The sequence below is a fragment of the Aotus nancymaae genome, unplaced genomic scaffold (assembly GCF_030222135.1).
Source record: "Aotus nancymaae isolate 86718 unplaced genomic scaffold, 86718_ANA_hifiasm-v0.15.2.pri h1tg000028l, whole genome shotgun sequence".
Taxonomy (NCBI): Eukaryota; Metazoa; Chordata; class Mammalia; order Primates; family Aotidae; genus Aotus; species Aotus nancymaae.
Genome location: NW_026988441.1, coordinates 15590570 through 15615583, shown reverse-complemented (window position 1 = coordinate 15615583; position 25014 = coordinate 15590570). Strand labels below are relative to the sequence as shown.

Below are 25014 nucleotides of genomic sequence, written 5' to 3'. Positions count from 1 at the left end.
TGGACCATATGAGGCCAGGAGTTCAAGAACAGCCTGGGCAACATGGTGAAACCCCGTCTTTGTTTAAAATACAAAAATTAGCCGACGTGGTGGCGCACGCCTGTAGTCCCAGCTACTCAGGAGGCCGAGGCAGGAGAATCACTTGAATCCAGGAGGCGGAGGTTGCATGAACTGAGATCACGCTGTTGCACTGCAGCTTCAGTGACAGAGCATGACTCTGTCTCAAAAAAAAAAAAAAAGATAATATCCTATGCATCTGTTAAATTGTTAAATTTTTTCAGTATGATGGTGGTGTGATTATATGAGAGAGTGTCCTTATTTTTTGGCCATGTCCAGTGAAGTGCTGAGAAGTATTGCACCATGATGTTGGTGGTTTTAGGCATGGTGGCTCCCACCTGTAATCCCAGCACTTTGGGAGGCTGAGGTGGGCAGATAACGAAACCAGGAGTTCGAGACCAGTCTGCACAACATGGTGAAACCCTGTCTCTACTAAAAATATACGAATTAGTCGGGCATGGTAGTGCATGCCTGTAGGCCCAGCTACTCAGGAGGCTGAGGCAAGAGAATCACTTGAACAATCGCTTCAACCCAGGAGGCAGAGGTTGCAGTGAGCCAAGATCACACCGCTGCACTCCAGCCTGGGCAACAGAGCAAGACTCTGTCTCAAAAAAAAAAAAAAAAAGTAAATGGGAAAAATGTTAACAGTGAGTGGCCCCAGGGAAAGGGTGTTGGGGTTTTTACTCTGCTTGAGGCACAGAGTGGAAGTTGGACCCAGGGAGCTGCTTGCTTCCAGGGCTTGCCACTCTGCCCTGCCCTGCCACGCCCCAGGCTGCCCTCAACACACAGCACCCAGGGACGCCGTCTTGTTTTTAACACCCCCAAGGATTCCATTGTCTGGCTGTTCATAGCTCACTGAACCAGCCACTATTGGAGGGCACTGGGGCAGTGGCCAGCTGTTGCCATTACAGAAAGAACATCTAACAGTCATGTTTGAAAACGTAGATGGTTCAGGTGCCCCCAGCTCGAGTCACGTGTCCAAGGCGGGACCCAGGAATGTTCACTTTCACTGGCAGCCCCATGTGATTTCTTTTCTCTCTTCAATATGCATGATGTGCTCTGTCTCGCTTCTCTCTTCGCTTTTGAAATCTTCCCAGCTTCCTCTGAAGGAGAGCGAATCTGATAACGAATCCCCATGGACCTGGCACCAGCCCGTCCGCTTTGGACCCCTTTTTTCCTCCCTTTTACTTGCGGACTAAAATCAGGTCATTTACGTTGACAGCATCCCAGTTTCAGAATTTGATTGGTTGCTGCCTCACACTGTCATCTAACTGGCTTCTTCCAGCCCTTGGATTTTGTGTAAACTAGTCATTGAATCTAAAGCCTTGATCAGAATCAGGATGGGATTTTGTTTGTGTTCTTGTGTGTTCATTTGGTTGGGTTTTTTGGCAAGAATCTATCCCAAATGCCTATGCGATCTATCCCAAGTGTGATGGGCAGTGTCGTGGAGGTTTGTGGGGAGAGGTGTTGTCAGTCAGTTGCGGGAGAAGCTGGGAGCCTTGCTGACACCCTCTCCTCCTCCCTCCCTGGCAGTGCAAAGAGCCGTCTCGCTCTTCTCTCTGAATGACCCGGCCCTGAGCCCGGACGTCCCACCTGCACACAGTCCTGTCCACAGCCACCTGAGTCTGGAGAGGGGGCCCCTGACCCCCAGGACCACCCCTACCATGAGGTGAGGTTTCTCTGGGAACACCCGGGTTCATACCAGCAGCAGGTCTGTGCAGTGGAAGAGGCTGATCTAGAGAGAGGTATCCACTGTGGGTCACGCCCACCAGTCTCCGGGCAGAAGCTGTTACAGCAGCTACTCCCCTCTCCTAACAAGCTTAGAAGTCATTACCCTGCACCTCTCTATGCACTGGGGATTCACAGTGACCAAGACAGACTCCGCCAGGCCCCAACAGATCGCCCGGTCCAGCAGAGATGACACTTGAATCAATACATACACAATTGTTTTGCTTCCAACTTTGAAAACTGCTTAGCAGGCCAGGTGCTGTGGCTCACGCCTGTAATCCCAGCACTCTGAGAGGCGGAGGCAGGTGGATCACTTGAGGTCAGGAGTTCGAGACCAGCCTGGCCAATATGGCAAAACCACATCTCTACTAAAAATACAAAAATTAGCTGGGCGTGGTGGCGGGTGCCTGTAATCCCAGCTACTCAGGAGGCTGAGGCAAGAGAATCACTTGTACCTGGGAGGTGGAGGCTACAGTGAGCCGAGATCACACCACTGCATTCCAGCCTGGGCAACAGAACAAGACTTAGTCTCAAAAACAAAAACAACAAAAAAAGAGGCCAGGCATGCTCACACCTGTAATCCCAGCACTCTGGGAGGCCAGAGTGGGTGGATCACTTGAGGTCAGGAGTTCAAGACCAACCTGGCCAACATGGCGAAACCATGTCTGTACTAAAAATACAAAAATTACTGGCTGGGCGCAGTGGCTCACACCTGTAATCCCAGCACTTTGGGAGGCTGAGGTGGGCAGATCACTTGAGGTTCGGAGTTTGAGACCAGCCTGACCAACATGGAGAAACCCCTTCTTGTTAAAACAAAACAAAACAAAACAAAACTTACCCAGGCATGGTTGTGTTCGCCTGCAATCGTAGCTACTCAAGAGGCTGAGGCAGGAGAATCACTTGAACCTGATAGGCGGAGGTTGCAGTGAGCCGAGATCATACCACTGCACTCCAGCCTGGGCCATAGAGTAAGGCTCCATCTCAAAAAAAAAAAAAAAAAGAAAAGAAAAGAAAGAAAGCTTCTAGGCACCGTCTCCCAATCCTCCAGCCCTGCACCTTTCATCCCCCGTCGCTGCCACCCATCTCCCACCTGTCTCCTCCTCTGCAGATTCCTAAACCTCACAGACTTCTGCTCACATTCACCCTTCCCGGCCTCCCTGCCAGGTGCCACGCTGGGCCATCTGAGGACCCAGTGGCAACTAAGGCCAGGCCTGGCCCTCAGGAGGCTTCACGGGGGAAGGAAGAGGATGGGGACAGATATCTCACATTTGTCATCTCACGCGTGGCTTCTCACATTCAGTGCAGCATATTTGACTGCACTCACTTGGCAGAAAACAAAATTAAAAAGAGGCAGAGAGAATGTAAATGGCACATTCTGCCTGTACGTGGATTTAAATAGTGCATTTCACACTCATCTGCACACCTCACAGTGCAGGGTTCTATATACAACCATCCATGCACTGTACTTCATGGGCAGTGGGAGCCATTTTTGAGGGTAATTTTGAATTCTTGCTTTTCACACTCTGGCTTCAGAATGCAACCTCCACCATGAACGCAGGCCCCACTGTAATTACCAGAAGTCAGCAGTTCCAGTTGGTGCTGCCAGGCTGAGGGGCAAGAGCAGCGTGGGCTATGGGAAGCAGTGGGACCTGTAGCCCTGGGCAGCGCTCCGGAAGTCCGTGTGCCCCATCTCCCTCTGCAGCCCCAGATCCCTAGGACTGAGCAGCAAGGTTGTAGGAAAGGGTGGGTGAGGCAGGAGGGCCAGCCCCCAACCCACGCCAACTGTGCCTGTGTACCCACGGCGCCCAGCGGAGCCTCCTTCAGCCCCAACTCCAGGCAGGAAGGGGCTTCAAGTTCTTTGCAGGGGCCAGGCAGGCCCAGGGCTGGGAGTATCTGCAGAGGGGCAGCTACTGGCCGTGGGTCCCTGATTCAAATCCTAGCACCAACACGTGGCTGGGTGATATTGCCTGGGCCTCGTCCTCTGTCCAGTGGGTAACCATGCAGCACCTCTGAAGGCCACAGTGGGCAGGGGAGCTCTGAGACTGAGCCAGGTAGTCTGGGGCTTGGTGAGGGGTGGCTCTTAGTGACAGGCACGTGGTCAGCATCACTGCCAGGACCACTGTCAGTCCTGCCCCCAGGGGCAGGCCCTTTTGACCATCTGTCCACTCTCGTGCTTCCTGTGCCTGGAACGGTACATGCACCCACCAGATGTCTGTAGAGTGGGCTCTTTGTATCCTGGCGGTACGAAGAAGGGGTCCTCCCTGAAGTCACATGCACGGTCCAGCCCCAGGGAAAACACACACTTCAGGGTGGGCACCCACTCTTCCCCAAGCCTGGTGCTCCCAACACCCCACCCACATCCACAGAGGTGCCATTGGTGGGTGGAGGGTGGAGAGCTGGCTTCCTGGCTCCCCTCGGAGCTTTTCCTTGGGCTTCATCACAATGTCAGGGATGAGGGGGGCCCATACCCCCAGGCTCTTCTCAGCTGTAGGCCAGGAGTCCTCCCCAGGGACTGTGGGGCCTCAGGCTGACCTTGTCCCTGGTCCTTCCAGTGAGGAACCGCCCCTGGATCTGACAGGCAAGGTATACCAGCTGGAGGTGATGCTGAAACAGCTGCACACCGACCTGCAGAAGGTAAGGCCGGGGCCATGCCCCGCTCCATCCCACTTCCCAGACGCTGGGCCGCCCCACACCCACACCTCCTGTGCTTGTGTGTAGTCATGGGTGAAGAGTAAACAGTGATAACACTGAAGGCTAGCAAGTGCACAGAGAAAGTCTTCCGTTCCTGGGGGAAGAATAATCAGCCCAGGCTTTTTGGAGGGCAGTTGAACGACATTTATCAAAAATGTAATTGCGCCGGGCACGGTGGCTCACACCTGTAATCCCAGCACTTTGGGAAGCCGAAGCTGGTGAGTCACTTGAGGCAAGGAGTTCGAGACCAACCTGGCCAATGTGATGAAACCCCCTCTCTACTAAAAATAGAAAACTACCCGCCTATAATCCCAGCTACTGAGGCAGGAGAATCGCTTGAACCCAGGAGTCAGAAGTTGCAGTGAGCCAAGTCTGTGCCACTGCACTCCAGCCTGGGCGACAGAGCAAGACTCCAGCTCAAAAAAAAAAAAAATGTAATTGTGCACCCTGTTGACCCAGTAATTCCACTTGTAGGAATTTATCCATGAGAATTTCCGGCGTGGGTACAAAGAGATTGTGAACAAGGCCATTCGTTTGCCACACTCTTGGCAATAAAATATTGGAGCCAGCGTGGCTGTCACTCAACAGAACGGCTGTGTAAATTACAGGGCACCCATGCAGCGGAACAGCGTGCAGCCAATTAAAGTAATAACAAATCTATATATTTACTAACATGCAAAAGAAGTCCAGTAACTTAAGTAAAAACCAAAGTGAGCTGCAGCATTGTTGGCTACACAATCATCATATTATTAATGTACTGTTTAACCACTAGGGGTTGAGAGGGCCGTCTAGAAGGTGACAGGCAATTTGTTCTTTGGACTTGTCTCCATGGGGCGGAAGAATGAGGAGGAGACTAGCCGGGCGTGGTGGCTCACGCCTGTAATCCCAGCGCTTTGGGAGGCCGAGGTGGGTGGATCACCTAAGGTCAGAAGTTTGAGACCAGCCTGGCCAACATGGTGAAATCTCATCTCTACTAAAAAGTACGATAGCCAGGTGTGCTGGTGGGTGCCTGTAATCCTAGCTAGTTGGGAGGCTGAAGCAGGAGACTCACTCGAACTGGGGAGGCAGAGGTTGCAGTGAGCTCATATCGTGCCTTTGCACTCCAGCCTGGCCGACAAAAGCGAAACTCAGTGTCACGAAAGGAAAAGAATGAGGAGGAGACTTTTACCTGTCATTTCTATACTTCGGGTAAAAGTCAGAAAGGTGGCAGGGTATATAATGCATAAGTCCTTGAGCCCTGGAATCCAAGTCATCAGGTTTCTGACCCCCGCCCCACTGCATAATGCTGCATGACCTGAGACAGGGGACTGTCTTCAGGGGCTATGTCCTCCTGGAAGAATAGGGTCTGCTTAGGCCACCCTGCTCGTGTCCCAGCTCTCCACTTGCTGTATGAGGCTGGGGTCCTCTTCCAGGAAAATAGGGACACCAAGTCCTTGGGTAGTATGATTTTGGATGTGGTGACCACGACAATAGTGACATTTGTCAAGCTGCATCCCAAATGCATCCCAAACTCCATGTTGGGCCACATTCCAGGAGCTCTAAGTATATGAGCTCCAGGCCACTCCTCAACTTCCTGGTAGAGTTGCGGGAACCGGGAACCGAGTGACTTGCCCAGGGTCCCTTGGTGGTGGAGAGGCAGAGTGGGATGCACCTGGCCTGGCCCGGCTCCAAAGCACCGCCATGCCAGGGCTCGCAGGTCCCGGGGAGCCGTCAGCTGTTTCAGGAGCAGCCACGCCCGCTCGCCTGACACTGGCCTCCCACCCCACGTAGGAGAAGCAGGACAAGGTGGTGCTGCAGTCCGAGGTGGCCAGCCTGCGGCAGAACAACCAGCGGCTGCAGGAGGAGTCGCAGGCCGCCAGCGAGCAGCTGCGCAAGTTCGCAGAGATCTTCTGCAGGGAGAAGAAGGAGCTCTGAGGTGGGGAGGCTGCCGCCCAGCCCTGGCTCCTTCCCCATAGGCTGTGGCCCTGCTCGCCTCTTTCCCTCTACTCAGCTCCTGGCTGCCGGCGTGACCAAGATGACCCAGCCAGGGCCCTCCCCATGGACACGGAAACCCCAATGGCAGTAGAACCCGAGGGGCCTCACTGGGGCTGTGAGGCAGGGTCAGCGCAAGGCCCTTAAGCCCTGGAGGGCGACGTGGTCTCAGGCCTCCCTCCAAGCTGCCCAGCTGTGGTCCCTGTGAGCTGGGTCATGCCCACACCACCCCTGGGCCTGTCCTGCTGTCCCCATCTGCCCTCTTCCTGGGACCAGCCCTCCGAAGCTGATGGGGACAGGGAGAGGAGCCAGTCTGCAGACCCCTTGGCTCCAGGAGGTCACACAGCAGGTTTCTTTGCCACGCACGACAAAGTTGCAGCTTGTGGGGCCGAGGCCCCTGCATGAAAAGTACAGCGTGAAAGCAACCCTTTCTCCCCACACCCAGAGAGGCGAGGCCCTCGCGGAAACAGACCAGGGTGCCTCAGTCCCTAGCGCGCAAGCTCCAAAAAGCACGAACATGATCCACTCCCTAAAGCCCTCCCAAAAAGCAGCCAGGAGCACTTTCTTAGAGTTTAAATTATTTTCTTGGGGGCCTGAGGATGGAGAGAGGCAAGGCCAGCTTCCAGAGCCAATTTATTTGAGAAAGAAACTCTATTTGTACCTCGGGGACAGTTTATACAATCTTTTCTATCAGCTCCTCTTGCGCCAGAGGCCACCACGCCTGGGATAGGAGCCCACAGGCCCCTCCACCTTCCCGCTCCCACCCAGGCCGGGTGGGGGCCGTGGAGCCACCACACAGCGGACTCTCTCCTCCTCCTCCTCCTCTTCCTCCTCCTCCTCTTCCTCCTCCTCCTCCTCTTCCTCCCCTTCCCGGCATGACCTGGCCCTGACCAGCAGCCTCGGCCTCTTCTGGGCTCCAGGCAGGGCTCCGGAAGCCCTCCGGACAGGGCTGGAGAAGAACAGCCTTCATCTCCTCCTCTGCTTTTTTTCCTTTGCAAGTCTCCCAGCCCATCTCTCCGAGCAGCAACCACCAGGCTCCCTCACCGTGCTCCCTGGGGAGCACCGCCTCCCTTGAACCCCACTGGATGCTGGTTCTCTAAAGGCAATAAGGGGCAGCCACGCCGGTGTGGTACCACGCTGTTCACCCAGGAAACCATTTCTTTTTTTTCCTTCTTGAAAAACAAACAGAAAAAGATATATATATATATATATTTATTTTTTCATGTAGAGTTGGCGCCAGAACAAGCCTGTATGGCCACAGCCTGTGGATTCACCCCCCAACCTCAAGCTGAGGATCAAGGCGTGTGGCCCCCGTGGGCTGGGGGTCATTGGGAGGACCAGAGGGACAAAGTCAGGGCGGGCAGGCCTGTGTCCTTGGAGGCACCAGGTGGGGAGGAGTTGGCAGAGCAGGTCTGGCCACAGGCCAGCGCCAGGCAGCCCGGCCCTTGTCCAGGGACCCCGCCGCCTTCTCTCTGGGGCCAGGAACCTCAGGGAAGGGGGCTCCGGGGTCTGCCTAGGATGCAGGCACTCAGGGAGGTGCCAGTGTGGATGGGTGGGGGCAAGAGAGGAGGGTTCTCATTGTGTCTCCTGTGATCAGCCTTTGGCCCCCTGGAGGAGGAAACCTCAGTGCTGCCGCCCGCATGCCCTTGCCCTCCACACCTAGAGTGAGGTGGGCGTGTGTGCCCGAGGCAGCGTCCTCAGCCCTGGCCAGCTACTGTGATGTCGTCTTCTCCCCTATCCCCTTCCCTGGGGGCTCTCGAGTCCCCCACCCCTTTCCTTGGACCCTGATCAGGTCCTTTTTTCTTCAGTTGCCTCCTCCTCCCATCTTCAGATCATTCGAATCATTTTGGGGACTTAATCATGTACATGGACAAGTGTAAATTATGATTTTTGGTTTTGTTTTCTGTTATTTTGTAAGATTTCTGCAAAAACAGATCTATTTAATTTGAGGTTGGTGTTCTATCTGATGGCTGAAGATAGCAGCAGGATTTTTTTTTTCATATGTTGATTTGTTTCATTTGGATTTTTTTATTATTCTTTATTGTCTCCCCCTCCCCCTGCCCCCCATCCCTGTCTTGAGATTTTCTGGCATGTTTCTGGAGGTTTCAAAGGAAATAAATGTTTCATAGAAATGGCTTCTGTGTTCACTTTTGGGGCAGCTGTCGAGTTGCTGGTGAGAGGCTGTGGTCCGGCATGGGCCCCTCTTGCTGCTCCTGTCCCCATGTTCCCCAGACCGTGACCACCCCACACGTCCTGAGAACCATGGGGCACCTGCCTTGTGGAATCCAAAGGACAGAAATCCAATGCTCAGAATGTAAATTTGTTTGTTTGTTTGTTTAAGACAGAGTTTCGCTCTTGTTGCCCAAGCTGGAGTGCAATGGCATGATCTCAGTTCACTGCCACCTCTGCCTCCCAGGTTCAAACAATTCTCCTGCCTCAGCCTCCCAAATAGCTACAATTACAGGGACGCGCCACCACACCCGGCTAATTCTTTGTATTTTTAGTAGAGATGGGATTTCACTGTGTTAGCCAGGCTGGTCTTGAACTCCTGACCTCAGGTGATCTGACTGCCTCGGCCTCCCAAAGTGTAGGGATTACAGGTGTGAGCCACCGCACCCAGCTAATGTTCAAGAGTGAGATTCTGCCTCAGAGGTCATATGCTGGAGGCCTGAAGGCCAGACCCGGCCTGGAGTTTTGTGTTGGGTCTTAGAAATAGTGGCCAACTCCTAAAAATCTGGACATTCAGCCAGGCACCATGGTTCATGCCTGTAATCCCAGCACTTTGAGAGGCCAAGGCAGGAGGATTGCTTGAGCCCAGGAATTCAAAACCTGCCTGGACAACATAGCAAGCTCCTGCCTCCAAAAAGAATTTTTTTTAAGTTTTTTTTTTTTTTTTTTTTTGAGACAGGAGACTGTTGCCCAGGCTGGAGTGCAGTGGCACAATCTCAGCTCACTGCAACCTCCACCTCCTAGATTCAAGCAATTCTCCTGCCTCAGCCTCCTAAGTAGCTGGGATTATAGGCACCTGGCTAATTTTTGTATTTTTGTAGAGACGAGGTTTCACTTGTTGGCCAGGCTGGTTTCAAACTCCTGACCTCAAGTGATCTGCCCACTTCAGCCTCCCAAAGTGCTGGATTACAGGTGTGAGCCATTGCTCCCAGCTTAACTTTAAAAAAAAACCAAAAAACGGGAGATTGCACATGAAGGCCAAGTTTCCAATTTTTTTATCCGTCCTTTGCTGCAAGACTCTAAGGGCTCCTGCCTCCTTTGGCCCCGGCCACGTGGCTGCATTTGGGACACTCACCGACTTCTGTCTATAGAGGTAGGAGCAGACCCCTGCTACCAGTTGCCAAGTGAGCGCTTTGGGGGTAGAAAGCAGCCCCTCATCACTCCAGATCTGCATCAGGCCCGATGAATATTTGCTTTTTAGGAATCTGGGCCAAACTGATTTCTGAATCAGGAAATTCCTGTGAAAATCACGAAGTCCGGCCCCTTGGAAGCCTAGCCTCCTGACGGGGCTGGCCAGGTGGGGTCTTCCTGCCCCCATACCCATTTGCCTGTCATGGAGTTTCACATCCCTGAGCTAAAACCCAGTGCTTCTCTGACTCAGACCCTGCCCCCTTCAAAAAGTGTCTTTTTCCAAAAGGCGTGGGGCTGACATCAGAGTAGCAGGACCAGCCTTTCCCACATCTCCTAAAAATTCTGGAGTTCTCCAGACACCCTCCCTATCTCCACCCTCCTCCTTGACGCCCCATGCTCAACCCGCACTGCCCTCCCCCCACCACCGGGCGAAGGGGGTGGGAAGCCGAGGAACAGACTGTTCTCACATCCTCTCCTGGCGCCAGAGCCACGCCAGCTGCCTCCAGCACCCCACAACTCGTGCGCACGCCAGCCCCTGGTCGCGCCCCAACTGTGCTTTGCAGCGCACGGCCCTTCCCTTCGTGCCCGTTTCCAGCTTCTTCTACCCATCTCGGTCTCTCCTGCTCCCACCCCATCCAGGTTCTCCTCCCCAGTCTTTCTGGGTCCCTCATACCTACGGCTCTCTCTGCAGATTGTTCTGCAGTTCCCCTAAATTCTGTCTCTTTCTCTCCCCATCTCTGCCTGTTTGTTGTCCTGGGACTTGGCCTGTCCCTGATCCCAAGTCTCTCTCTCCCCACCCGCAACGTGCCTCCCTCTCACTCTCTTCCCTCTCCTGATCCCTGTTGCCTCCTCCTCTGCCTCCCCTCTGGGAAGACCTCTCCCAAAATCTGCTGCTGATCTTCCCCAGTCACCGCCTCCTCCTCCTGGCTCTCCCCGCCTGTCAGCTATTTTTTATTACTGTTATTCCCTCTCTCCGATTAAACCTCACCCCTGCTCCCTTCTTCTCCCCACCCCGTCCTTCCTCCTGTTTCTCTCCCTTCTGCACCCTCCTGCTCTTTTTTCTGACTCTCTCAGCAACTGTGTGACTGTCCTCATCTCTTTCTCTCTCCTGATCTGTGTCCTAGTTCTCTCACTCTCACTCCCGCCCCCCACCCGTCGCCCACGTCTGTCTCTCTCCCAGTGCCCGAGTCTAGGTACCCTCCTGCCCTCCCTTAGAGCTTCCATCTCCACCCCATCCCCAACCGCCTTTGCCCCACATCCAGAACAGGGAGTCCCTGGAGATGTCTGGGCCTGAGATGACCCCTCTGGACACCCCCATTCCCCATCCCAGCACCCCAGCAGGGGCCGCCCCAAAGTCCTCTTCCCAGCCCTTCCCTTCCCCCGGCCCAGCTCCCGCCTCCCTCCTGGCTGCGCCTGCTGCAGCTGCAGCAGCCCGTTGCCAGGGCAACCACAGCTGGCTGGGCGGGAGCCCCTCCACCCCATCCCCCTTCTCCTCCTTTCTGGCAAAGCAGGGCGGAGCTGGGACAAAGCCAGGGAGAGGCGGGGTGCGGTGTGGGGAGGAGGAGGAGGTGGATGGAGGTAGGGGCTGGCTGGCTGCCTCTCCCCCAACAAGGCCCCCCCACCCCCAGCCCCCCTTCTTGGTGCCCCCCCAGATCAGACGGGAGAACAAGGCAGTCGTGGGCAGAGGGGTCAGGCCCAGTTTAATACACAGAACAAGTTAATTCACAGCAGAGGCAGGCAATAGAGGAGACTCAGTGACAAGTGGGGGGTACTCCTGGATTGGGGGACATCCCCCCAAAATCCACCACCTCCCCCACCTGCAGTCTCAGTTTCCCTTTTTTAAAACCCAAACAACAAACACACACAACCACAAGAAACAACCACGCCCCCTCACTCCCCCCAAAATGGCCAGCGAGGGGGGGCGGGGGCCGCCAGGCCTGTCGGGGCAGAAGGAGGGCGGAGGAGGGGAGGGAAAAGGAGTCCGTGGCGGAGTCTGTGCTTCTCATTCCAGCAGGCGCTGGGCGGGGGCCACCTGGCCCCACCACCGCCACCCACCAGCCACAGCAGGCACAGGGTGGACACAGGCCGGCGGGGTGGTCGGGGAGGGGCAGAAATAGAGTTCAAAACCAAGGTTCACATCATGCAGTACCCACCGTGGGCACCGGGAGGGGTGGGTGGACACCACGCCCACTGCCCTGGGCACAAGAGGGGAAGGTGCCCACCTTAGGTGGGGCGAGGGATGGGTGCAGCTCCAGAAATTGGGGTCAGGGCACCTGGCGGGAGACTGGCAGAGGCGGGTGCCCAGTGGACACTCTCAGCAGTGCCCCTCCACCCAGCCAGGCCTTGAAGGATTCTTTGTATATATTAACTTCTTTTCTTTTTCTTTTTTTTTTTAACTTTTTCTCTTTTTCTTTAGAAAAAGGCTCTGTCCATGCCCCTGGCTGGCACCCACTACTCCCCATGCCCGCCCAGAGGCGGGGTATGGCTTTGAGGGGAGCAGAGGCCCCGGGTGTCCATATGCCAAGGACTGATAGGGAGGAAGGGAAGGAGGGGCCCCAGTCGGGCCCACCCACCCACAGGGCAGACATTCTACTTGCACAGAGGGGAGGGGTGGCCCAGCCCCCCCTCGGCTTCCCCTTCTCCCCCTCCCCCTGCGGGGCATTCAGGGTGGGGGAGGGCTGAGGAGCTCGGAGAGGCATGTAGGCAAGCACCACCCCAGAGTCCCGGTGAGCAGAGCCGGCCTAGGTGAGGGTGATGTAAGCAGAGGCCTTTTCCTTCAAGTGCCGAAGACAGAGGTGACAGCTCCAGCTCCCTGCGGGGGCAGCCAAGGCTGGAGTCAGGCCCAGGTCTGGGAGGGCTGCCCCAGCCCCTTCCCACCCAGAGGACGTGGGTGTTCCCCAACCAGGTGACAGTGTTCCCACCCACCCACCCCACATGGTGCCCACCTCTCCTCTCACCTTCTGGGGGCTCCGCCATGGGGGGACTCAGGCAGTACATGTGGTAACCCCGATCGCAGTCGTCACAAAACAGCAGCTGGTCCTGGGGGGTGAGACCCGCCCAGCTGGCACCCTGGGGGCACGGGCACCAGAAACGGGGGTGGGGGGCTGGGGCAGGGGCTAGGTCAAGGGGGCTGGGGGAGGTGTGTCCTTCTGAGGGAGGCTTTGAGAAGCTCTCTGCAGCAGGAAAGCTGTGGGCAACACTGCTTAGCTGAGCACACATCCCTGACAACGGTCCCTTAGAGATTTATAGTGGGGGTTTTAGAAGACTCTGTGGAAGGCTTATTATTATTATTTTATAATTTTAGAGACAGGGTCCTACCCTGTTGCCTAGGCTGGAAGTGCAGTGGTGGTGCACTCACAGCTCACTGCAGCCTCACACTCCTGGGCTCAAATGATTCTCCTGCCTCAGCCTCCTGAGCTGGAACTACAGGTGTGCGCCACCATGCCTGGCTTTTTCTTTCTTTTTTTATTTTCTGTAGAGACAGGAGTCTTACTATGTTGCCCAGACCGGTCTAGAACTCCTGGGCTCAAAACTCCTCAGCCTCCCAAAGTGCTGGGATACATGCGTGGTCCGCCATGCCCCGCCTATGGAAAGCTTTATGTGACACTAAGGTGATCTGATACCAGCTCTGCCAGCAGTGGTCGTGGCCTTTTTTTTTTTTTTGAGACAGAGTCTCGCTCTGTCACCCAGGCTGGAATGCAGTGGTGCCATCTCGGCTCACTGCAACCTCCACCTCCCCGGTTCAAGTGATTCTCCTGCCTCAGCCTCCCGAGTAGCTGGAATTACAGGCACCCAGCTAATTTTTGTATTTGTGTAGAGACGGGGATTTCGCCATATTGGCCAGGCAGGTCTCGAACTCCTGACCTTAGATGATCCTCCCACCTCAGCCTCCCAAAGTGCTGGGATTACAGGCGTGAGCCACCGCGCCTGGGCTGTGGAAGGCTTTAAACAACAAACACTAAGATGCTCTGATACCAGCTTTGCCAGCAGTGGTCGTGGCTTTAAACCTCAGCTCTACCACCTCCCTCACTGGCTGACCTGGGGCAGGTCCTTTTCTCTCTCTGAGCTCAGTTCCTTCCCTGTGAAATGGAGACAGGATCACCTGCCTCAGAGGGTGGCTGTAGGGAGGAGCCAGAGACACGGAGAGGAAAAAGTGCCAGGTTCGATTTATGGACACCAGCATAATGATAACGCAGGGGACTCGTGATCACAGGGAGGGCTCAGGCACAGGCTTTAGGCTGGAGGGGCAGAGGTGGATGCGTAGGCAGGGCGGGCATCGGGGCACGCGGGGGTCAGGCGGCACTCACGTCGTTCTCAGAGGTTCCGCACAGGCTGCAGGATTTGCATTCGATGCACTGCCAGCGGTAGGTCCGCACGGCTGCCGTCATGTTCACCGTGAATTGTAAACACGAGGGGTGTCCTAAGGGCCAAGGGGCAGGGGTGCAGTTAGAGGGTCACCACGTCCCTGGTGGGCACTGACAGCTGGAGGAAGCCATAGTTCAGCCCCTACCCGTGACTCATGAGGCCGGGATGAGCTGCCAGGGTCCGCAGCTTGACCCCACACCTGCCCAGCAACCACGTGGCCAGCCTCAGTCCCCCGGCCACCACAGTCTCCAACCACACCCACCATGGCAACCACACTCTGCTCCCAGAATGCCATGGCAACCGCATTCCATTACCCACAGTGCTGTGGCAACCCCTTCTACCACCCACAACGCCGTGGCAACCACACTCTGTTAACCACCGGGCTGAGACAGCCACATTCCATTCCCCACAGCAGTGCGGCCAGGGGTCCTGCTAACCACAGCAACGTGGCAGCCACACTCTCCCAGCCACGATGCCATGGCAACTACCTTCCACAACGAGGTCCCCACACCTCGGTTTCATGCTATGAAAGCCCATCCCACCTGATGCCCCAGCAACCAAACTGCTACCCACAATACTGTGCAGTGCCAGGCTCTTAGTCATTCCATGGCCCCAGCCCAGAGACACCCGAGGCCGCTACCTGCAGCCGTGACCCATGGCGCGCGTCCCCTGCAGCCATGGCCCCGCTGCCATCTCAACCGCATTCCAGGATACCAAGTTACCATGACAACCATATTTCACTACCCATGATGCCATGACAACCACCATTCATGACCCACTGTGCTGAGAGGCAACCGCAGTCCAGCACGGGGAACCACATTCTGTTAACCACAGTTCACCGCAAGCCCAGCCTGCTACCAGCGCCCAGGCGGTGGCATCCGTCATTCACACTGCACAGCCCTCTACCTGCCATGCCTTGGCCACCGTCTCTTGCTACTCCTTTTGTCTCGTTTTGGTTTTTGAAACAAGGTCTCACTGTGTCGCCCAGGCTGGAGTACAGTGGCGCCATCACAACTCACTCTGCAGCCTTGACCTCTGGGGCTCAAGCGATCCTCCCACCTCAGCCTCCCAAGTAGCTGAGATTAATGGAGTGCAAAACCATGCCCAGTTATTTTTCTTTTAATAGATGGGGTCTCACTATGTTGCCTAGGCTGGTCAAAGACTCCTGTGCTTAAGGGGCTGGGCGAGGTGGCTCACGCTTGTAATCCTAGTGCTTTGGGAGGCCGAGGCGGGTGGATCACCTGAGGTCAGAAGTTCGAGACCATCCTGGCCAACATGGTGAAACCCTGTCTGTACTAAAAATACAAAAATCCCCGCTACTTGGGAGGCTGAGGCAGGAGAATCACTTGAACCCAGGAGGTGGAGGTTGCAGTGAGCTGAGACTGCGCCACTGCACTCCAGCCTGGGTGACAGAGGGAGACTCCATCTCAAAAAGAAAAAAAAAACTCCGGGGCTCAAGCGAGTCTCCCACCTCAGCCTCCTGAGTAGCTGGGACTAATGTGGTGTGACACCATACCCAGCTATTTTTTTCGTAGATGGGATCTCACTATGTTGCCCAGGCTGGTCTCAAACTCCTGGGCTCAAGCGATCCTCTGGCCTCAGCCTCCTGAGTCATTGAGGCTACAGGTATGCAACAACACACCTGGCTAATTTTTTAATTTTTTGTAGAGATGGGGTATTTCTGTGTTGCTCAGGCTGGTCTCAAATACCTGGCCTCAAGTGATTCTCCCAACTCTACCTCCCAAAGTGCTGGGATTACAGGCATGAGCCACCACACCCAGCCTCTCACACGCTTGATGCCATACTAAGCACAGTGCCATGAGAGCCACATCCCATTATCCCGGAAGCCTCATTGATCTGACCCAGTTCCCACAATCCTCAGCATTTGTATCAGCCTCACTAACTGTGGGTTATCCACAGTATCCCCGATGCACTCCAGGTCCCCCTGGTCCTCACTGCCCTGCCTCCCACCCTCCATTTCTGCATTCCTGGATGTCCTCTGCACCCAGCCCCCAGAAACCTCAGGTGGGGACTGTCACCTGATCGCCCACAGTCTGCACAGGAGATGAGGTCCTCGGGACACCCCGTCTTCTTGGAGCCGCCCAGGCAGAAGTCACAGTAGCCGTTAGGGATGACAGTGCCGTCGGGCGCCTTCTTGGCTGCAAGACAGCAGACCGGCATTGGCGAGGGGCAGGCAGGGGCACCCAGCAAAGGTGGCTGCAGACATTAGGAGCAGAGGGAGGCGTCCGTACCTGTGTGTTTCCTTTGTGCCTCAGGGACCCAGGCCAATTCTTTGTAAAACTCTGGGGTAGGGGGGACAGAGAGAGGGGCTCTCACCACAGGCAAGGCTCCACCCTGCCCCCAGCCTCAGCCCCAGGGATGGACCTCTTGGTCCAGGTGTGGGGAGGTGGGGAGAGTGAGTAGCTTCCCTAAGCTGTGGGGAGAGGCGGAAACAGTTCTCATTGGGACTTCCAATTATTATTTTTTTTAATTAAAAATAAAGGCAAGTTCTGTGATACTTAGCAATAAAAAATATAAAAATAATAAATAAAGGCAAGGTCCTGGTATGTTACCCAGGCTGATCTCCAACTCCTGGCCTCCCAGCGATCCTCCCAACCCGGCCTCCGAAAGTGGTGGGATTATAGGCGTGAGCCACTGTGCCCAGCCAGGATTCTCAACTCCTTGAGACACTGACATGTCCTCTTTATTGGGTCAAAACGTGGTGAAGACAGCTTGAGAAGAGCTCCCTGCCCCCCTTCTCACATCCATGCCTCCCAGCCAGCCACTCCCACCTGTGCCCTCAGTAATTTGTATCTAACAAATTCAGCAGGTGCCCCTGGCCAAGAGCTGGTACAGAAGACACTCAGAAGAAAAACTGGACACAGGTGCCCAGGTGTGCAGTGGCCTGGGATAAAGACACTCAGCCTCTCCCTCTGAGAGGTAGGAAGACAGTATCTCTCTCCTGCCCCTCCCAAACCCTCCTCCCCTCCCCCATCCCTTAGCCATCAGGATTGGCATGCAATTGGCACAGGCGGACACCAAGGGCTCCCAGGCCACAGGCCCTGCCCCTTGACCAAAGCTTAACAGAGAAAGGGGAAAGGGAAGGCAGGGTGGGAGGGGAGTCATCTATCACCCCCCCTCCCCAAGCTCTAATTGAAACAATAAATCAGACCCAGAAATATTACGCCCGGCCGGGAGCGAAGGAGCGATGGTTGGTTGCCATGGCAACCCCAGAGCCAGCATCCCCATGGTCGGTGGGGGGAGGGAACGGCTGAGCTGGAGATTTTCCAGAAATGTCTAATGCCCCCCCCAGACCCCCGCCCGCAGCCGGGCTCCTCTTTCCCACTCCCAGGGCCCCTCGCCACCCCCACCTGGCCTTCCAGCTCACGTTTATGGTTGTTTTTCCGGTGGAAGGGCAGGGCGTGGCGCTCGGCGTTCTCCTCCCCCTCCTCCTCGGCCAGGTGGGTGTGGGTGTAGTGGTAGCTGAGCCCCGGCCGGTTCTTATACCGTTTCCCACAGACTGGAGAAGCGAGCCGGGAGGGCCTGTCAGCCCCTCCGGGCCCCTGCTGCCTCCACCCTGGCCTCCAGGATCACACCTCCCACCTCGGCCAGATACCTAAGCATCCCCCCAACCCGGGTCTGGAACAGGAGGGAGAGGGCCACGAGGTGGGGAGTCTCTGGGCCCCCCCTCTCTCTGCCTTTCCCCCTCTTCAGAAGGACTCACTATCACAGACATACGGCTTGTCTCGATCCTCGAGGGAAGCGGTGTCCTGGCGTTTCCGGAGACCCCCGATGCCATATGCCTGTGGGGAGAGTCAGGAGTGAGGGCCCAAGAAAGTGAGCAAATAGGCCAGGCGCGCCTGTAATCCCAGCACTTTGGAAGGCCGAGGTGGGCAGATCACCTGAGGTCAGGAGTTCCAGACCAGCCTGGCCAACATGGTGAAACCCCATCTCTACTAAAAATACAAAAATTAGCTGGGCATGGTGGCGGGCGCCTGTAATCCCAGCTACTTGGGAGACTGAGACAGGAAAATCGTTTGAACCCAGGAGGCAGAAGTTGCAGTGAGCTGAGATCACACCACTGCACTCCAGCCCGGGCAACAAAGAGCAAAACTCCGTCTCAAAAAACAAAAAGTGAGAAAACAGAGTATTCATCATTTGCAAATTCAAATTGCAGCTGTACAAACGTCCTAGCTGTGGGGCCTTGAACCTCTCCAACGCTCAGCTTCTTCCTCTGTGGCACAGGGACGAAGGTAGCTCTAACCCACTGCATGCTTTCTGGTTTGCAAGTGGCTTAATACAGATCAGCCTCAGTTTCCTCATCTGTAAAATGGCTATAAAATCCCCCACCCCTTCAGGCTGCTCTGAGGATTCAGCAAGGTCAGGCTCGTGGCCAGGGCGGGACCACTGGGCCTGCTCCGTGAATGAGGCCTGTCACTGCGGGAAGCGGGGAAGAGGAGTAGTCGGGGTGATACCTTTCCTTTGGCCCTGTTCTTCCTCCTGGGAATGTCATCCTCCAAGTCTTCCACCTCGAGATCATGCGGAAACTCCAGCAACTGCTGTTTCTAGGCAACCGAGAAGGGAGACAGGTTAAGAAAGTAGGGGGCACTGATCTGCTTTTGAGGGGCTCTGGACAGAGGTGGAGATTGGGGGTGAGAGGGTAAGTCAGGAGTTCTTCCAAACAGAGATGAAGTCTGGGAGGATGCACACTGTGATGACCAAAGGCCCAAGGGAACCAGAGGGTTTCAAAGCAGGAATGCGAGAGCCGGGGCCAGCCAGCGGCAGGCAAGGGTGAGAGGGAAGCTGGGCGAGGGGGCGGGGGTCTCCTGTGGGCGGGCCTACCTGACAGTCCATAATGGTCTCCTCCTCCTTCAGCTCAATCTTCTTCTCCCCCGTCTCTGCACACAGTAGAGCCTCGAGGACCGGCCCTTCTGGGAGGCCACCCTCCTTTTTCAGGGGTGCTTCACAGTCTAGGGACAGGGCCATGGTGGGGGTCAGATGGGGAAGTTGACCCTGGAGGATTCTTCAAACTATGCAGGTGGGGGACCATGCTCTTTAGGGGAGGGAAGAGGCTTTCCCAAGCTCAGCCAGCAGCAGAGGCAGGGATTCAACCACACACCCTAGGAGGGAGCCCCAGACCCTGGGAGACCCAGCCACACTCTCTGATGCCCTTGGACACCCAGCAGGAGACACGGTCAGAACTTTAGATATATCTGGAAAGCCTCGGAAAAAGACATAGACCATCGGGCACACCCAGACCTACGTGGGGGAGACACAGCCAGACTCGAATACACCCAGACAAATACGGATAGATACAGACACTGTCAGAGGAGACACACGGACACCCGCAGGGACGTCCAGACAGATCGTCTGAGACAGACACGAAAAGGAAGACGCCCAGCCATGCTCTCTTTTTTCTTTTTTTTTTTTCTGGGTCTGGCTCTGTCACCCAGGCTGGAGTGCAATGGCGTGATCTCAGCTCATTGCAGCTCCCAGGACCAAGTGATCCTCCCACCCTGGCCTCCTGAGTAGCTGGGACTGCAGGCACAGTAGCTGGCATGCCACCATACCAGGCTAATTTTTGTATTTTTGGTAGAGGTGGGGTTTCAGCATGTTGATGAGGCTGGTCTCAAACTCCCTGAGTTCAAGCAGTCCTCTACCTCAGCGTCCCAAAGTGCTGGAATTACAGGCATAAGCCATCATGCCCAGCCAAGCCACATTCTCAGATACAACCTAGAGACTCACAGAGGTATAGACAGATCCTTGGGGACACCCAGACACATGGGGGAGACATACCGGACCCATGGGGCCACTCAGAGAGGCTCAGAAAGAGACAGTTAGCTGGCCGGGCGAGGTGGCTCATGCCTGTAATCCCAGCACTTTGGGAAGCTGAGGCAGGTAGATCCCTTGAGGTCAGGAGTTCAAGACCAGCCTGGCCAACATGGTAAAACCCCATCTCTACTAAAAAATAAAAAAATACAAAAATTAGCTGGGCAAGGTGGCACACACCTGTAATCCCAGCTACTCAGGAGGCTGAGGCAGAGAAGCACTTGAACCCGAGAGGCGGAGGTTGCAGTGAGCTGAGACCGTGCCACTGCACTCCAACCTGGGCAGAAAAAAAAAAAAAGAAAGAAAGGAGACAATTAGCCCTGCAGATATACCTAGACCCACATGGGGAAGACGCAGCCAGGTGAGATGCCTGGACACATTGTAGAAGGAGATACTGATGCACCCAGGGGGAATCGCTCAGCTAGACACACACACACACACACACACACACACACACACACACACACAGAGGAGGCGCAGACAGGAAGAGACACAGCTGGGTGGACACTGCCACACTCCTGGGTACACACAGACCCTCGGACTCGGGAGGAGAAACAGCCAATGACCCCGATATTCCTAACTCATTCAAGGTTAAGTCCAGATCCCCTGATGGACTGGCATACACGTGCAGAAATGTACCTGATACACCAGACACAGGAAGAGATCCTCCCAGACACTCCAAGGTACCTACAGCCCCACAGAAAGAGATGGCCACACAACACACCCAGACATACTCAGGAGGAGCTGGACGCCCTGACAGACCAGGCACATGCAAGAAGATGACACAAGCCTTCTAAGACACTTGGAGACACTTGGGAAGATTACACCAAAGAGAGGAAAGAGCTCCAGCCAGGCGTGGAGACATTCAGATGCCCGAGGGGAGATAGAGGCGGACACCCTCAGACACCCACAGAAAAAAATGCAGGCAAATGGCTGGGCGCAGTGGCTCAGGCCTGTAATCTCAGCACTCTGGGAGACCGAGGCAGGTGGATTACCTGAGGTCAGCCTGGCCAACATGGTGAAACTCCATCTCTACTAAAAACAAAAAATTAGCCGGGCATGGTGGCGTGCGCCTATTATCCCAGCTACTTGGGAGGCTGAGGCAGGAGAATCACTTGAACCTGGGAGGCAGAGGTTGCAGTGAGCCGAGATCGCGCCACTGCACTCCAGCCTGGTAACAGAGCCAAATTCCGTCTCAAAAAAAAAATACAGGCAGACACTGACCCATCCCAGCTCCCAGGGGAGGGGACAGTCAGAAACTCCACACACCCACAGACACTAACAGATATCACTGTGCCCTCCATACCACGGGGCCCCTTGGTGGGGCACGGTGGCTCATGCCTGTAATCCCCGCACTTTGGGAGGCTGAGGCGGCAGGATCCTTGAGCCCAGGAGTTCAAGACCAGCCTGGGCAACATAGTAATGACCCTGACTGTTTAAAAAACAACAGGCTGGGCGCAGTGGCTCACGCCTGTAATCCCAGTACTTTGGGAGGCCGAGGTGGCCGGATCACCTGAGGTCAGGATTTCCAAACCAGCCTGACCAACATGGTGAAACCCTGTTTCTACTAAAAATACAAAATTAGCAGGGCATGGTGGTGCATGCCTGTAGTCCCAGCTACTCAGGAGGCTGAGGGAGGAGAATTGCTTGATCCCAGGAGGCAGAGGTTGAAGTGAGCCGAGATTGTGCCACTGCACTCCAGCCTGGGCAAAACTCTCCCAAAAATAAATAAATAAATAACAGCTGGGCAACCTGCGCCCATGTAGGAGGAGATGAAGTTGCCACTTAGTGACTCAGAGAAAACTGTGGAATCTCCGGGATACACCCAAGACGCACATGGGCAGACAGACACACAGTTGGCCAGACAGACACTTGCTAGAAGGCAGATAAAGGTGACCGACACGTGCTGGGACGCACAGCAGGCGCTGGGACACCGATGGGGGTCCTAGCGGCTGCACCCACCGATCTTGTACTCGCAGGGCCTGAGCCTGGGGTCCTCCAGGATGTTGAGTCTCCGTTTCTTTCTCCAACAGCGGGCGGGATACGTGTAAATCTGTCCCGGGGCCAAACCTGGGGAGAGGGGGAGGGTGAGAGGGCAGCGATGTGACGGCCTGGCCTGGCCCGGCCCCGCCCCGCGCCCGCCCTCCTGGCGGTACCCGGCCCGCGATGGGTCTTCTCCATCCAGATGTAGCAGTTGTTCTGGGCCACGCCGGTCTGTGAGTCGAGGAAGGGCAGGCGCAGGCTGCGCTCGGCGCACAGGCGCGCGTTGTAGCTGCGGCAGTGCTCGATGGCCTCGCGGTAGAAGTCCTCGCCTAGGCTAGAGGGGCGGCGAGCGGGCGGGCAGCTGTCAGCAAGGGCAGGCGTGCAGGGTCCCCCAGAACCCCTCCCACGGCAGCCGGCCCGCTCAGACTCGGGAGGGGTGGGGGACCCCTCCAACCTCACCTCTCCCCTCCTCCCACTCCGGAACCCAGGCTGGGGGAAGGGGACAGGGCCCAGGAGCCCCCAAACTGGAACTCAAACAGGCCTCCAGTTCATGAGTAGAAACGCGATACAGAAACAAACAAAAACACCCCGGGACGCATCCCTACATGAACACATGTGGACACACAACACAAATCACACACAGTCACACCTAATTCACACACAAAGAGAGACAAATCCCAATACTCACAAAGGAGAAACAGACAAACCTGACACACGTGCACACATAAATAGCTACTGAAAAAGACAATTTCCCAAGTTCCATAGTGGGGAGACAGATCACACAAATAACCATATACAAAGACACATCACATATCCACAGACATACACCATAAACACGTCACCCACACAAAGACACACAACATGGAAACATCACACCACACATACACCTCATGCATCCAAAGACACACAGTACACACATGTCAAAAGACAGGAACTACACAAACCACTTGCCCCCACGTATCCAAAGACACAACACAAACCACACAGACAATATCTGGACACAACACAAAGAAATCACACAGATTCACATGGGTACACACACACATTTGCAAAGATGCACAATGTGAAACCAACATCTAAAATATCACACATAGACACACACACAGATGCACACATATAAAACACAGAAAGCCAAACCCACCCATATTCACACAAAAATTTACACACAAATACACGCAGCCCTACATACTCACAAACACAGAACACAAGACAAATGACATGTAGTTCCAGAGGACACCGACACACACTCAGAGACCCAAATATCCAAAGATATCCAGAGCAGAATAAAAGGAAACTGACACATGTCCACACACCTATCCCCAAAAATTCTTTAAGAAACCAGAACACAAATGAGTGATACACACACACACTCCACATCCCAAGACAAAGCTAGTGTGGACTTCTCTCCAGTTTGCCAAGGCCCCCGCACCCCGGGGCCATTTCACCCTCTCACAGACCAGAGGGTCGCAGGGCGGGGACGCTGTCCCCTTCCCCCAAAAGAACCTGGAGGCCCCCCACGCCCTCCACCCCGCCGGGGAGCGGCGCATCCGACACCATTCTCGTCAGAGACCTACAGTCACACACACTCGCACCCCCGCACTTGGTGACAGCCCCCCCGACACCCCCTCGGCCCCACCCCCGGCCGCCACACACACATAGGCCCGCGTAGACCTGCCCGCGCGCCCTCCCCGCCTCCCGCCGGCCCGCACCACCTCAGGGGGCCAGGGATGACCGTGGCCATCTTGCTCCCCGGGTCCTGCCCCCAGCAGGTCCCCGCCGGGTCGGTCCTCCCAGCGGTCGGGCGGGCGCTGAGGCCGCCCATCCATTCATTCCCGGGGGGCGGGAGCGCGCGGGCCAGGGCCAATCGCGGCGGCGGGGCGGGCCCGCCCGGGCCATGCCGGGAGTGGTAGTTTCAGGCCAGGGGGCCCCCGGGACCCCGCGGGGACTGGGACGGTGCGGAGGCGGGGGCCCCGGGCACGCACAGTCACTCACTACTCACTCACTCGTCCACACATCCTAGTCTCGCATGCACACAATCACATGCACACCTGGACTCGCACACGCCCACGCATGGCAGTTTACACACACATTCACGCGGAGACTCACAGCCTCCCACACACTCCCACTCACACACCTTCGCACGGACTCAGCCACACGCACACACACTGCAATACTAAGAGACGCAGAGACACCTCCCAGGTGCCCACACAGACTTCTCACCAACATGCTTCGAGCAGACACCCCCCCACACCCAAGTCCCTCCTAGCTCCAGAGACCCCACCCGGGGCTGTCTCTCCCAACAGCCTCGCTCACGGTCACCCCACCCCGCTCAACGCCTTCTGCAGGCCTGACAGCAGCAGTGTGGGTTAGAAACAGTAGTCATATCTTCTCCGGGGTTCAAATCCTAGCTCTGCCACTTGGTGGCCACGTCACCTTGGCAAATGTTAACCATTCTTGGTCTCAGTTTCCTCGTCTGTAAAAAGAGGACAATGCCTCGCTGGAGTGTTGTGAGGCTTAAATGAGTAGATATAGGTAAAGCATTTTAAAAGGTAACTGGCAGGCCAGGAGTAGTGGCTTGCTGCCCGTAATGTCAGCACTTTGGGAGGCCCAGGTGGGTGGATCACCTGAGGTCAGGAGTTTGAGACCAGCCTGACCTACATAGTGAAACCCCTGTCTACTAAAAATGCAGAAATTAGCCAGGCATGGTGGTCATGCCTGTAATCCCAGCTTTAGTGAGTCAACACCACACCACTACACTCCAGCCTGGGCAACAGAGTGAGACTCCACCTCAAAAAAAAAAAAAAAAAAAAAAAAAGGTACCTGGCAGGTACTACTTGCTCAATAAATCCATTTATTCCACAAATGATGTGATACGTACTTTACCAAGATGTCAATGGTAATACTTAAATGCTACTTGAAAGAATAATTTGGCTGGGCGTGGTGGCTCTACCTATAATCCCAGCACTTTGGAAGGCCCAGGCAGGTGGATTACCTGAGGTCAGGAGTTCCAAGACCAGCCTGACCAACATA

General features: G+C 55.5%; 2 protein-coding genes across 10 annotated transcripts in view; one reads left to right on the top strand and one right to left on the bottom strand.

The window, feature by feature from the left end:
* Positions 1-8583, top strand: part of SIPA1L3 (signal induced proliferation associated 1 like 3) — a 223865-nt gene extending 215282 nt beyond the window's left edge. For all 7 annotated transcript variants that reach the window (XM_064381377.1, XM_012436359.3, XM_012436349.3 and 4 more), the window contains 3 exons: positions 1591-1726; positions 4338-4419; positions 6247-8583. In XM_064381377.1, the coding sequence (XP_064237447.1) occupies positions 1591-1726; positions 4338-4419; positions 6247-6390 (362 nt within the window). In that variant the 3' untranslated portion in view covers positions 6391-8583. The remainder of the gene's footprint in view (positions 1-1590; positions 1727-4337; positions 4420-6246) is intronic.
* Positions 8584-11480: 2897 nt separating this feature from the next.
* Positions 11481-23805, bottom strand: DPF1 (double PHD fingers 1). 3 transcript variants are annotated; one of them, XM_012436405.2, is made up of 12 exons: positions 23697-23805; positions 22158-22318; positions 21964-22071; positions 19015-19142; positions 18648-18737; positions 17897-17975; positions 17561-17692; positions 16425-16475; positions 16212-16331; positions 14115-14227; positions 12765-12876; positions 11481-12619 (listed from the first exon to the last, which is right to left on the bottom strand). In XM_012436405.2, exons 1-12 carry the CDS (start codon positions 23723-23725, stop codon positions 12549-12551), a joined length of 1194 nt encoding a protein of 397 aa, XP_012291828.2. In that variant the 5' UTR covers positions 23726-23805; the 3' UTR covers positions 11481-12548. The 3 variants fall into 3 exon arrangements, with proteins under 3 accessions (XP_012291828.2, XP_012291836.2, XP_064237454.1); XM_012436413.2 differs by having other exon boundaries at positions 12765-12846; XM_064381384.1 differs by lacking the exon at positions 23697-23805 and adding an exon at positions 22444-22520.
* Between the last annotated feature and the right edge of the window lie 1209 nt (positions 23806-25014).